This window comes from Argiope bruennichi, chromosome 6, assembly GCF_947563725.1.
Source record: "Argiope bruennichi chromosome 6, qqArgBrue1.1, whole genome shotgun sequence".
Classification (NCBI taxonomy): domain Eukaryota; kingdom Metazoa; phylum Arthropoda; class Arachnida; order Araneae; family Araneidae; genus Argiope; species Argiope bruennichi.
The window spans coordinates 131,919,308-131,933,917 of record NC_079156.1 but is presented as its reverse complement, the minus strand read 5'-3'; the positions used below and the strand labels follow the sequence as shown (position 1 = coordinate 131,933,917).

General features: G+C 34.0%; 1 protein-coding gene across 1 annotated transcript in view; it reads left to right on the top strand.

Moving 5' to 3' along the window:
• LOC129971568 (protein toll-like) overlaps positions 1–14,610 on the top strand; it is a 42,548-nt gene that overhangs the window by 21,036 nt on the left and 6,902 nt on the right. The window contains exons 7-9 of the mRNA XM_056085458.1: positions 2,843–3,126; positions 7,234–7,551; positions 13,085–13,229. Coding sequence (XP_055941433.1) covers positions 2,843–3,126; positions 7,234–7,551; positions 13,085–13,229 — 747 coding nt within the window. The remainder of the gene's footprint in view (positions 1–2,842; positions 3,127–7,233; positions 7,552–13,084; positions 13,230–14,610) is intronic.

Here is a 14,610-nt window from a genome sequence, read left to right as displayed (position 1 = left end):
GCGCAAGAACATCAACACGTGGTTTGATAAGATTTCAAGCGAACGCTATTAAAACGCGGTCAGAAAATTTTTTAAATAAAAAATTAACGGTCAAAAAAACGGACAAAATTTTTTACGATAAGTTTAAGTCGTGCCGTATCGATTTTAAAAAGAAATCGTCGAAATGCTCAAGATTCGTTCATCAGAAGATCCAGTCGTAACGAACGAGATAGGGTTAAACATTTTTTGAGTACGGAGCGAAGTTGGTGAAGGAAAGAGCGGAAATACTGTTATGCTTCCAGATGCTTGTTATCCTTCAGAACAAAATCCTGTCAAACAACTATACGGGGATTTAAATTTCAGCATAGTTATGCTCCAAGAACTAAAAGGGAGAGCTATTCTAACTGTTACTAATGATGCTTCCTTTGAAATAAATAATCAAGTATTGACATGTTTGCCTGGGGAAACATTTACTTATGAAGCTGTTGATAAAACAGTTAGTGACACACTAATATTTCCTGTAGAATTTCTTAATTCTTTAACACCTACAAGAAAGCCACCATATAAATTGCGTTTAAAGCCAGGATGTATTATTATGTTATTGCTAAATGTAGCTTCAACCAAAGATTTGTTCAAAGGAACTTGCTTCATTGTAACCTAATTGCAACGTAATATTATAGCGGCAAAATGCATTAGTTCTGCAAATGATGAAACGCATTTTATACTACGGATACCTCTTATACGTTCTGACAGTAACATAACATTTAAAATTAAACGAAAGTAGTTTCCAATTCATTTGGCTTGTAATATGATAATTAATAAAGCACAAGGACAAACCTGTGAAAAAATTTGTTCCATGCTAAATAATCCTGTTTTTAATCAAGACAATAATATGTGGGCTTCTCACGTATTAAATCCTTTGTCTCTGTGACTAGTGCAGCATCAAATAGGACAATTTTAAATTGAGTATACCAAGAAGTTTTAAATAAATGATTTCTGACTGGTGTAAAGATTTTAATTTCTAAATTCTATGGGCAGCATGTCATTCAAAACAGACTACATACAATATTTTGTTGGCAAAAAAGTTTTGAATATTTGCACAAGGTTATCCATTTTAAAAAGCGAGAAATGTATCATGATTCCAGGTTGCAATTTCTAATTGCCAACATATTTCAGGACATATTCTCTTCACTAATATGTCTTTTTCTGTTTTCTGCCGTTGATTGTTCACGCTTCAAAACACTATTTCCCTAAAGTTTTTGCAAATAGTGATTTTTTTTTAATTCTATTTCTATGGTATAGTTCCCAAATTTGAAAAATTGTGAGGAAAGCACAATGTTTTGAATTTGTTCCTGTGGTGGATTTATGTAGTTTCAAATGAGAAGTTATTTGTTTTAACGAATAATTTTTCTAAGTTTCAATTTTTGAGTGTATTTTTTGCCTTATATTTTTTATTTCTTTCATTGTTTTATCTTATTTTGGAATGGACTAAATTTGAATATAACTGCTTTCCAATTATTTTTTTTTTTTTTTTTTTGTAAATATCAAATTTTTATTCTGTTTCTGTAGTATACCTTCCAAATTTGAACAATTGTGAGAAAAGCACAGTTTTTTAATTTTTTTAAATTTTTTTTTCTTTTTGTATATATTAATTTTTTAATTCTATTTCTATGATATAGTTCTCAAATTTGAAAAAGTGTGAGAAAAGCTCAATTTTTTAAAAAATTGTTTCGTTGGTGGATGTACACAGTTATTTAAATGAAAGGTTGTTTGTGTTTGCAAAGAACTTTGATGCAGGTGATTTTTGCGAGAGTTATTTCTGCTTTACATTTTTTATTTCTTTCATTGTTTTGTCCTATTGTGGAATAAATTGAATCTGAATATATCTGTTGCTAGACTGAAGTGGTTTAGTAGATGGCGAGCGAGCGAAGCGAGCTTGGATCACAAAGCGATCAGAGAGGAGCTGCATTAGCATTTCCTGGGGGTTGGCGGGAATAAGCGAGAAGGGGGCGGATCCCCCTAGTTGTATGTTAAAAATCTGGAATTAATGAGGATGTAAATGGAGACGTAAAAGAAACGCATCAAATGAAACGCATTGAATGAACGCATCAAATGAAACGCATTGAATGAACGCATCAAATGAAACGCATTGAATGAACGCATCAAAATATTCCTTGGCATCGCTAGATATTTAAAGGTTCTGAAGAATTGACTTGTTTTCATTTAACATCCCCTTCTGCTTCCAATGAAGACTTCGGATCAGACGAACCGGATGGATAGAATGCCGGATTATTAATAGCTTTCCGTAAAGCCAGCTTTTTATTTTCTGGTTAATAAATTGTATGTAAAGAATGGTGTAATTGTTAAAACATTTAGACACACATTTACATGATTGTAGGTTTGAAAAGGCAATTTTAACATAGTTTTGAAACACTTTGTGATGTGTTTATCATTCTGAAAGCGGAGTATTAACAACTGAAAAATGAAAAAATATAATGAATCGAAAAATAAAAGAAACTTTATAGCTTATGAGAAAATGTCATATATTCAAATACGTCACTTAGTTGAGGTCATGGTTTTTATCCACTTAAAAAACGCCATTCATTATTCGATTCAGATGGAAATTAATTTAAATAGTTTTGTAAATTGTCTGTTAATGGCCTAATATCATTTACTATAATTAAAATTTTGGCATATGTGTTTCTTACATATTTTTGTAATTTTTATCGACTAAATATTGCTTGCCATACTTTATTACATTACAACCGTTGGTCCTTTTGAAGTTCAATTAATTTCAACCGCCTGATTTAGTAGCCAGAATTTCTGAACAATGACAGAAATATATATATTTTTTACTTTGTAGGCAATCCGTTATGGTGCGACTGTCAGCTTTTGCCTTTCCTTCGGCATCTGAATTCTACGAAGAAATTGAAGACGGACGTATCACTCTGCATTCCTCCAAACGATACCACTCCGAGGGCATCCATTGACAAACGTCCGGGCACCCCAGCTCGATGTCCTGACGGTTGTAGATGCTTTTGCAAGAACAATGAGGACAACCACTATATTTTTGTAGATTGCAGCAACATTGGTCTCACAGAATTGCCACCGCTTTTTGCTGCTGCTAACTTTACCACGCCAGAGCACGTAAGTGTTTCTAGTGTCGCTCACTGTTTAATCTCTCCGGAAATTTGAAAAAGGGGGAGCTCGCATCGTTTATATGCGAACTTTTATGCAGATCAACCTTTCTTGTTGACTTGCTTAGTTTTTACTTTTTGAATGGCAATATTTTCATGATGAAATTTTACCGGTACATTACGAGATTTGTGATTAAAAATATGAATGGCAATAAAAGTACAAGCTAAGCTAAAAGAGTAAAATATTAGTAAATGAAAAATAGAAAATGAAGCCCTTGGGCGTCATGGAAGCTCTTCGCTCTCTCAATTCGCAGGTTCGAAGTTCGATCCTCGGGCTGGGAAAGGTTGACTTAGCCTTTCATCCTTTCAGTGCCTCGATAAATTGAAAACCAAGCATGCTTGTGAACTAAACATTGGGGGTTCCTCTTTATGCTGACCACCTAAACGGGACATATGCCTTGCACCCCACGGCCCTCGGTCAAGAACGCTGATATGGGAACAGTAGGCCTTGGCCCACATGGGCTGTCGTGCCACTGAGTTTAGTTTAGAATAAAAAACATACCATATGAGTAAAGAATAAAGTAATAGTATAAATAAAAGGTAATTTAAAATACTACTACTATTTAGAAAAAGGAGCATGCATAAAATTGATATGCGACATTTAGACAAACATAAATCTGCTCAAAATTACAGTAAAGTAAGTATTATAATACAGAAGAGAACTATTACCTAAGTATTATTAAACAAGAACAAATTATTTGTAGTGTTACTGATCCAAATTTTTCTTGTCTTCTGCCAAATTTTCTATAGTTCTACAACTGTTTGAAACGAATTTTTCTCGTATTCATCCGTACTTTGTGCATCCATAAATATAATTTCTAACAATTCCCTTATCAGTAAAGCATTTACAATTGGTAATTTTCCAAAGAAACGATTTTCATATGTTGGGAAACAATACAACGTGAATAACAGGAATTTTACCCATTCTGACTGTTGACTCACTACATTCAATACATAGTTACGACAAATAAAATATTACCCAATGATTTGAGTCGTAAATTGTAGTACCAATTGATATTGAATTTACAATAAAAAATGGTTTTATTTCATTGATGATTATTGATTTTTCATGTTGTTTTCGAATTATGTATCATCCTCTATAAAAGGGAGGAGAAGAATTTTCTCTAATTAAATACCAAATTGTGTTGGGTTACTTTATTGCAGCAGTATTACTTAATAGTAAGATTAAGAAACTGTCAATCCGAAAGCAATCATTATGAAATTCACTTTAAAAACTCACTCAAACACTTATCATTAGGAAATTCACTTTTTTGCTGAACCGAAAGAATAAATGATACCGGGTGTTTCAAAAATGACCGGTATATTTCAAAAATCAATAAAAACTAAACGGACAGCGGTAGAAATACACCTTTTGTTGTAATATGCTTGGGACAACAGTAAATTTTCAGGCATACAAGCTTGCGAAATTAGTTACAATTTACAACAACAGATGGTGTTGCAGGCGATTTGAAAGATATAGAAGAAAACGCAGTCTGAGTTCGCCATTCTGTAAGTCGTCTTTCTGCTTTAAGCGTGTGCTGTTCACAGATTGCAAGTTTGTTTTGAAAAAATGGTTTATTCCTTAGAGCAGAAGATTTTTCTGGTGTTTGAATTCCACCGCGTAGAATACAGTGTTGTTGCAACAAGACGAAGTTTTCAACGAAAGTTTAATGTAACCAAAGAGCTGAAAAGCGATACAATCTGTTTGAAAAATTTCAACGGACTGGGAACGTGAAGGATGAACGTGCTGGAAAGATAGGGCAACCGCGGCAACCACAGAGGGCAATGCTCAGCTTGTGCAACAGGTGATCCAACAGCGGCCTCGGGTTTCCATTCGCCGTGTTGCAGCTGCGGTCCAAATAAAACCAACGTCCACGTATCGTCTATACAAAACTCAAAATCAGCAACCTTTCAGCGCTGCTTCCATCAATGCACGAGAGATATTCGCTAACGATATGGTGCAAAGGATTGATGACGGCGATATCCATTTGGGCAACATTTGATTTATTGACGAAGCTTATTTTTACCTGGACGGCTTCGTCAATAAACAGAACTGGCGCATATTTGGAACTGAAAAACACATGTTGCAGTCCCAAAGTTCCTGCATCAGAAAAAAGTAATGACTTGGACCGCCATTTCTACCAAAGGACTCATTGGCCCATTTCTCAGATCCGCAATGATTACAGCACCACGCTATATGGACATTCTTCGTGAACTTGTGGCTGTACAAAATGCCTTAGAGGACACTTCGAACACCTCGTGGTTTATGCAAGATGGTGCCCGGCCACATCGTACGGTCAACGTCTTTAATTTCCTGAACGAACATTTCGATGATCGTATGATTGCTTTGACTATTCCACACATACAGGAAGCGGCATGGATTGGCCTCTCTATTCGCCACACATGAACCCCTGCAACTTCTTTCTGTGGGGACACTTGAAAGATCAAGTGAACCGCCACAATCCAGAAACAATTGAACAACTGAAGCAATGCGTCTGTTCTGCATGTGAAGCCATCCCACCTGAGACGTTTACACGGGCTTCTGCTCATTTCATTCTGAGACTACGCCATGTTATTGCTGCGCATGGTGGATATTTGGAAAATATCGTAGTTTAGATTTTCTCCAGATTGCAACGCCATCTGTTGTTGAAAATTGTAACTAATTTCGCAAGTTTGTATGCCTGAAAATTTACTATTGTCCCAAGTATATTGCAACAAACGGTGTATTTTTATCGCTTCCAGTTTACTTTTATTGATTTTTGAAATATACCGGTCATTTTTGAAACACCCGGTACATTGTATTTAGTGGGCACTAATGCTGCTATCACTAAATTAGAAATGAACTTAACCAAATTAAATTAGAACATTAAATTTAATGCAAAAAGAACCTAAAAGAAAGATTCGATTAATCCGGCTTGAAGATCTTCTCAAGTGTCACACTCAGGTAAGGATTCAAACCAGTTTTTTTTTTCTGTGAGGTGTCTGACTTTCGTCCAAAAACATTGATCCCTCGTGATCCTAAAAACCCATGAAATTGTGGTTTTGGAGATAAAATTAGTATCACAAAATTAAAGAGAATAAATTGCATAATAACAAACACAATTATTTCAAAATTTTTAAATCTAAGTAAGAGCACAGCAAGATTGCTCAAAACCAAACAACAAAAAAAGACAATAAAACATAAAACCAAAAAAAAATCATTATAATATGAAAGCAAAGCTTATACAAATTGAAAATAAAACTCCAAAATATTGTGTGAAGAAAGTAAACCTGTCAGTGTAAACGCACCTCATTAAACTAAATTTAATTTTCTCGCGTTTAAACCTGCATACGCCTACCACGCTTGGTCACAATGCATCATCATCATAAGGAATAATTGAAGGTTCTCAGCGCCATTTATTGAGTTAATAAGATTGTAATAAGAAAATTATAATTAGTAATAATGTTTTATTAATTTTTGTAATTCTTAGAAAAATAACTGAATTTTTCCAAAAATCTATTCTAAACAGAAGGTCAATTAATGAACCATTCGGAATCCTTCAAGGATTGTTCGAATCGTTCATTCGAACAATTCGTTAATTGATTACTAATGAATTTCCAATCTGCGGACATGGTTTAGCGTCAATATCCAAGTCCATTAGTCTCAGATTCTAGTTAAGACTTCGCGATAAAGATGAATTGCGAATCTTCTAGGATAAGTACCCTCTGAGTAGCTAGATATCGCTTGAAGTGGAATTTTGTTTTCCTAGTTCCAGTAGATGGAAATAAGTGGTTTTGGAAGAATTTTCGAAGGAAAGGGATCGAAGTCTGTACTTTATTTGAAGAAAAACCTCTTACAACTTGTCAGATCTCAGCGATAAAGTTGTTGCTAAAATTTACATCATCAGTTTACCAGTTTTTGGATCATACTAGTTAAGACACAATTTGCTAGTTGAATTAAATATCTTTTGCCTTCCACCATTTGATATACCTCAGCCATACGATTCCTTAACTCCTTGTTTCACAACCATACATCTTGTCTATTCATGCTATTGACATGGCATTGTTTCATTTCCAGAACTCAACATCTCTCACGATCTTTCTGCCACGGAACACGGATGAGAATGCTTTCTTTTCTGAAAGTCTCCCCTTCGTCATCCAAGACGAAGTCAAGGGTTTGGATTTTACGCACAATTACCTGATGTCGGTGGAAGACGCTCGTCTTCCCGAAGGTACGAAACACCTCCGCCTGGCCCACAACCTCTTTCGTCAGCCTCCCATCTCTTTGCTGAACTCCCTGCAGGAGCTGAGAAGAGTGACGCTGTCAAATAATCCTTGGACCTGCGATTGCGGTACCTCTGTCTTCAAAATCTGGATTGAGACCCACTCCACCTTGGTGAGTACTCTGATGATCTGTTATTTAATACAGGACATTTATAAATGAATATCCCTACTTCGCAGGTCTGTTAAGAAGAAAAAAACAAAAGAGACAAAGTAAGCTTTATTGTTCATCGAAAATCAAAGATAATTGTTAAAAGTGTTATGTGAGTTATAAGAGTTCACTGTGAGCTGATCCATAAATACAAAGGATATCGTAGCAGTATATGTTGATAACTTATCCCACAAGTATGCATGGCAATACTTGATTTTTGTTTCTGGAGTTACATTTAACAGCAGGTGTTTGTTCGTTCCCCAACCAAATGATGTTGATAAGACATTTATATCTGCAGGCTTTCAAAGCATCACATCAGAGATGCTGAAAGACCATGCGATGAATTCTCACATCGCCTTTTTATCATTTATATATTTGGAAATTATTATAATGAACTACTGTAACTGTGCCAGATTTAAATTTTCAATAGTTGTTTGTAATTTCTGATAAACAACAACGTTATACTTTGTTTTGTTTTCTTTTAATAGCTATGCAAAATTGGGATATTCATTTATAATCGCCCTGTATTTTGTTAATTTATATTCGGTTTGTGCAAATTAAAATGGTATGCTTCGATTTTTTGTGATATGCAAGCTATATTAGACGATTGTTCAAAAACTTTAAAAGTATGTAAGGCATTTACAAACAAGTCATTTTTCAAGAGGACATGAAGTCAAAAACGTAAATAACGCTTTGTGTGGGAGTTAAATAAAAGAAGGGATATCCAAATAAATAATACAACATATACTTAATGGAATGCAATTTCGAAATGACATAACAATCAAGTCACTCGAATGGCAGCATTACAAATTGTAACCAGGTATACACAATAGCAAGTATAGCGCAACAGATCTTTATATCTACTTGATGCTTGTAAAACACAGTGAATCGCTACAAACTTGCTGTTCTCAGTTGTTTTTGTCTTCCAACTGATTTCTCGTTATTTTGAATATGTATTTGATTAACGATTGTTTTACACTTTATCTAGATTATTTTTCGTTAATCAGTAACCGGGCACATTTGGTTGAATGACCATATACCAAATTTCATCCGTTTTGTTAAAAGTGGTTTTCAGTTGTGTTTGTCACAGACAAACAGACATATTCCAAAAATGTATTTTTCGGATTCTGCTATATACATAAAATAGAAATTCTTTAAAACTTCGATTTTTTTTTATGAGTACAAGACTTTATCTTCAAGTGCGAGGAAATAGTAAAAAGAGGGTTCATATATATATGATAATATGCTACTTACTCAATGGCAAGTTTATGGTAAGCCAACAAATAGTTAAATATTTCATGACAAACATTGAGTAAGGCAGTATGAATCCTGATACTACATGACAAGCATATAGTAAGTAGGGATTGCAATACCGGACCAAAATTACAATGCCGGTATTCGGTATTTTTCAAATCTTAATACAGGGATACCGGTTTTAATACCGGTATTAGAAATTTTAGAAAAAGAAAGAAAACACAGGTGTTTCTTTGTTTCATTTGCCAGTTTTATTAGAAAGGGTAAATATCACAAAAAATAATTTGTAACTTATAAATTATAACAGTATATAAAGAATCACAAAAAAGTAAAGGAACAACTTATTTATTTAAGTCACAAAAATTGTAAATATCACTATTCAGTCTGTGGTACTAATACAAATTTTTGAAATGTGATCTTAAAAAACATAATGCATCGATTGTACTGTCATTAAACCTGAAAAGTAATTTTGTGCAAAAAATACTAGCTATCTTCCGGCACCTACGATAGTTAGTGGTACTGTTATCAAAGCGCAATATACTTTTTCCAAGTATTTACCTCTAAATCCCTCATCTTCAAATTAATCGATTTCTCGTCGGATGGTTTTGGATATAGCTGATTTCTGTATTGTATTTTGGTTCGTTGAAATTTTCTTATTTATCGCTAATTCTAATTTTTGTTCAAAAGACAATTCCTTTTCACTATCGACATTAGTGTCATCATAATCTTCGAAAACTGAACAGAATTCTTTTGAATGTGGATAGGTTTGTGAGTAAAAAATTTTTAGAAAATTTACTATAAACTTAATCAGATTTGAATTGGTTATTTTCTTTTCTTCTTTTTCCTTTTTAAAATCATTATAATTATGTAAATACCATAAGACATTTTCTATTTCGATATGCCTTTCTTCTGTGCGATTTTTGAATGTAATATATAATTTTCAGATAGTGATGTGTGCTGTTCGGAGTAGACGGTGCCAACGTGTTTTAAAATCTAATATTAACATATATTCTGTGTTATTTTCAGTTAATGTATTTTGTATGTTAATGTATTCTGTTTAATATTCAGTTAATGTTTCACTGTATTTTAATAATATGTCATCTTTTATAGAGGAACGTTTAAATATCTTAACAATTTTTCGAACTTTATAAATTATAGGAAGCAATTCTTGATGGGTTAATATTTCATGATCATTAGCAATGACTTCTTCAACAATTATATTGTTATTTATCTTCATTGTCAATATCACTCTCACTCTCTTCAAAGTTGGAATCCGAAGTTTCTATATCCACAGTATTTGGATTCTTCTGTTCTTTATTTTTAGGTATAATACATCTATTATTTCTAACTGAATTCCATGAGCATAGCACAATTGCTGATTTGCATCAATCAACTTTTTTTTCATAACTGTTGCTCCATCAGTCATTATGGATACAATTTCTTCTTTCAGGGATAATCCATGTTTCGTTAATTTAAATTTAAGCAATTAATTAATTAATTAATTTCGCCCGTTAGGGAGACATAAAAACAAAAACGTATACTATTTTGCTATGTTGTCGATCCCTGAATATATAGTGGAGACAATTTTAAAAATTTCTAGTAAATACCGAAAAACCAATATTTAAACTTGTGAATACCGGTATTACACATGATGCTCTCACATGAATTGCCCAGTTCCGCGTGTGTGACTCTGGAGATATGTGGACGCGCTTTATCATGGAGTAGAACCACATCCTCCGTGAGTAGCCCCGTCTTTTGTTCTTGATGGACCTCCGTAGTCTTCGGAGTGTCTCCCAGTACACATCGGAGTTAATGGTTCTGAAAAAACATCTGAAAGGGAAGCGCTTCAACTCGGACGGCGAACTTGTAATTGAATATTTATTCTTAATTTGAAGATGAATTAATTTTTTCAAAGAAATTGATTGACACTTGTTATAAAATGTATCAGGTTTCGTAAATTATAAAATAATTGCAATCGAATACGCATATAAAAATTGTTTACTACATATCTTTTTCAATTATAATACAAGATAGTACTGCTCCTAAAATTAACAAACGCTATAATCGAATTTTATGGATTAAATATCAATACACTGTGGCACGTTTAGCCCTATATTTTAGAAATGAGTGAATAAGTAAGAAATTTAAGACACAAGAGCTATATAGTAGAGAGTGATTGTATGAGTATGAGTTTACCGGTGCACGAACTCTACATTTTGAGAAAAATGCCTAGTAAAAGCAATTTAATGGAATGAGTATAAATGAGGTGAATGAGTATGAGTTAACTGGTGCATGAACTCTACTTTTTGGAAAGAAATCCTAGCAAAGACAATTCATTGGAATGAGTTGAATGAGTATGAGTTAATCGGTGCTTGAACTCCACATTTTGGAAAAGTTTTTTGAGTGTCACCCATTTTATTCTCCATATAAGAAAAATTCTTCATGTTTTACCATCATCTGTTTGTGGAATACTTTATGTGGATGATCTACAAGTCTCCTGCCAGGGGTCTAATATGGTTTTATTAGAGCGACAACTTCAGAGGGCTGTTAAGAAACTCATCTCATGATGTGATGAGAATGGACTCACGTTCTCCCCTGAAAAAAGCCGTTGTGTACACTTTTATCGGAAACGGAGTCCCCACCCTGATCCCTTGATACGAATTCGAGGTGTTGATATTCCAGTCGTTGAGGAGATAGGTTTCTTAGGAGTCATTTTTGACCGGAAACACTTTCCTTCCGAATGTTCTTCATCTGCGAAAGAGGTGTGAAAACATTCTCAACATCCTAAAAGTTCTCTCGACTACAAAATGGGGGGGGGCAGATCGAACATATTTACTTCGTATCTATCAGTCTGTTATTCTGTCGAGAATCGATTATGGATGCGAAATATATGGTACAGCTCGTTCTAGTGTTCTCCGAAATTTAGAAAGAGTACACAACAGTGCTTTGCGTATATGTTCTGGAGCCTTTCGTACATCACCAGTTCATAGCTTGAATGTGATCTGTCATCAACTTACACTTTATCTGAGAAGAAAAAAATTATCTGAACTATATTTTTTCCGTATTGAATCTTCTATCAATCACCCTGTTCATAGAGTGAATTTACCCATTGCCCTGGGACGATTATATAATGCACGTCCTTCTAATATCCTACCTTTTCATGAAAGGATAAAAAGGACTTTTGCTGATGCAAATATTTTAAATCTGCAGATTCATAATACTATTGCTCTTGCTTTACCAACCTGGGATATCCCAGAAATATCATATCTTAACCCTTTTCTCACCTATGACAAGTCTACCACTTTATCTATTGTCTTTCAACAACTTTTTCTATATCAATGAGTATGAGTTAACAGGTACAGTAACTCTACATTTTGGATAGAAAGCCTAGCAAAAGCAATTTCATGGAAGAGTTGAATGAGTATGAGTAAACCGGTGCATAAAGTCGAGATTTTGGGAACAAAGCCTAAGAAAAGCAATTTAATGGTTCAAAATTTTGAATTTCCTGAAATAAGGGAATAAGTGGGAAGGAAATAGAACTAAAGATGCCTATTTTGAGGGCTGAGCAAGAGTAAGAATTACATGGCATTAGAATAAAAGTTCTTGAAAGAATATGAGTGAGTATGAATGAGCATGATTGATTAATTATTTGTTGTTGTTGTTGTTTTTGGCGCAAAGCCAGACCTGACCAATCTGCTCCAAACTCATGGTATTTTTAATATCCTTATCTCTATTTTATTATTAAAAGATTAAAAAATAATAAAACAACAAAGTTAAAGGACAAATTTAATCAAATAAGATTAGTCAACCAATATCAATAATAAAAGAAAAATTTTTTTTTCCTCTTGTATCTGCCAATTAGTCTGCCGCCTTAAGTTGTGCATGATTAAAATGTTTTATTCTAAAATTATTCAGTCAGAATATATTTTATTGTTAAAAAGGTGTTGCATGAAGAATGCATAGGTGATAATTCCTCTTTCAATACATGATTATGTGTAAAATAAGTATGACCAGTTCTGAGCTTTGCCAGTTTTGCGAACAAGCAAACTGGCAACAGAAAATTGGTAAAATCTGAAGAGTAAAAAGTTAAATTAGGAACGCTGTTAAAGAAAACATTTAACAGAGTATGAGTCTCGTGTTTTTAGAAATGAATGAGCAGAACATCTGTGGAAATGGGTATGAACTTCACAATTTTTTTGAATGTCTTTACCTGGTTCTTGATATAATAACTTTTTGTATGTAGATTCCAGACATCAATGAAACTCGATGTGGCCCTGATGAGCAAGATTCACCCAGACTGGCCAACCGAGCCATCTGGACTCTGTCAGACATAGAACTCTGTCCAACGGACGTCGAAACTTACGTCTCAGCTGTCCTCGGCATACTTGGTAAGCGAAACATTCCAATATTTGCATTCAAATTGTTTTTACAAATTTTACTTAGCGTGAAGTTCTAAGAAGGCCTGTAGGCAGCGCATGCGTAGAAAAGCTGAAAAATGCTGTTCGGACTATAGCAAGTACTTGCCCTGATGGGACAACAATATGCCGCTGTATTGTATTTTTTCTTACTGCGCATGCGTTTGTAGAATTTGGCGTTATTTTTGTCGTGAAAAAATTGATCACTTATCATAGATTAATTCCGACATTTTTTACTGTTTCTTCTTTCTGATGTGAAGTTGTGTTTATTTTTCACTTTATTTGCCATCTTTTTCTACAGTTTTCCAAATTTAGGTAAGCTGACCTTATTTTTTTCCTTACTATGTTTTTATGTATAAATATCCATCATTTTAATACGATACGCAGTGCAAAAGAAAAATTCAGAGATGCCAAAAAGGCAATCTTCAGCCAAGCGTGGAATGCCTGAGTTTATCTTATGAAATTTGACAAACATAAATCAGTCCCTTTCTGCTTACTTACTGGTCTTTTTATAACTGGCCGATTGTAAACCCATCTTGAAATTCTGTAAATTGTAATGTATGGCAAGATCATGCCATTCGAATTTAGTAAAGTTAGAATTTTATAGTTAGAGTAATATTCCGTTAGCAAACTTCAAAATAAAAATTTGAATTTAAATATTGCTTTAAAGTTATGCATAAAATTCAATCGGAATTTTTCGCAATCAATACTCCCAATGAACCAACTGCTTGCCAATGACTTCTATCTCTGAATAATCCTGTCGTATAGTTTCAAACAGAATGACATTTTGGGAATTAATTAAAATATACTGAAACGGTGAGTGACCGGCATCCTGGAATAAAGGTAGAGCGTTTTTCCAATGATACAGGAGTCCCGGGTTCGAGTTTCGGTTAGAGCATGGCCGTTCTTCTTTAGTGTTCTGTGTGAAAGTGCACTTCTGTAAAAAGGGTTGCGCAAGCGAATGTGACGCATGAAGTAACTAAGTCGTACTCTGGGCCCTAGTTGGCACTACTAGAAAACCAAGAGACGCTCTCTCGGCTTCAATCACTGAAAGATAACTGTCTGAGGACTTGTAAAGTGCCATAAGTCAAAAAGGTAAATGGGAAATTTCTCTACTTAATTTCTATGATATAAAGTTGAGTTCAGTCTTTCGTTGCTGCAACTACTTGTTTTTACATAAAATTTAAATTCGACTTATATTCGTTATTATTAATATATCATGCGTGTATGAAGGAAAATCTGCCTTTCTGTCGACGTTATGAACTTTCTTATTCTGTTGCAGGAAGTATGTAATGCTTTTATAAATTCACAATAATTACAGCTTAACTATGGGAAAAGATTTACCATTTCATTT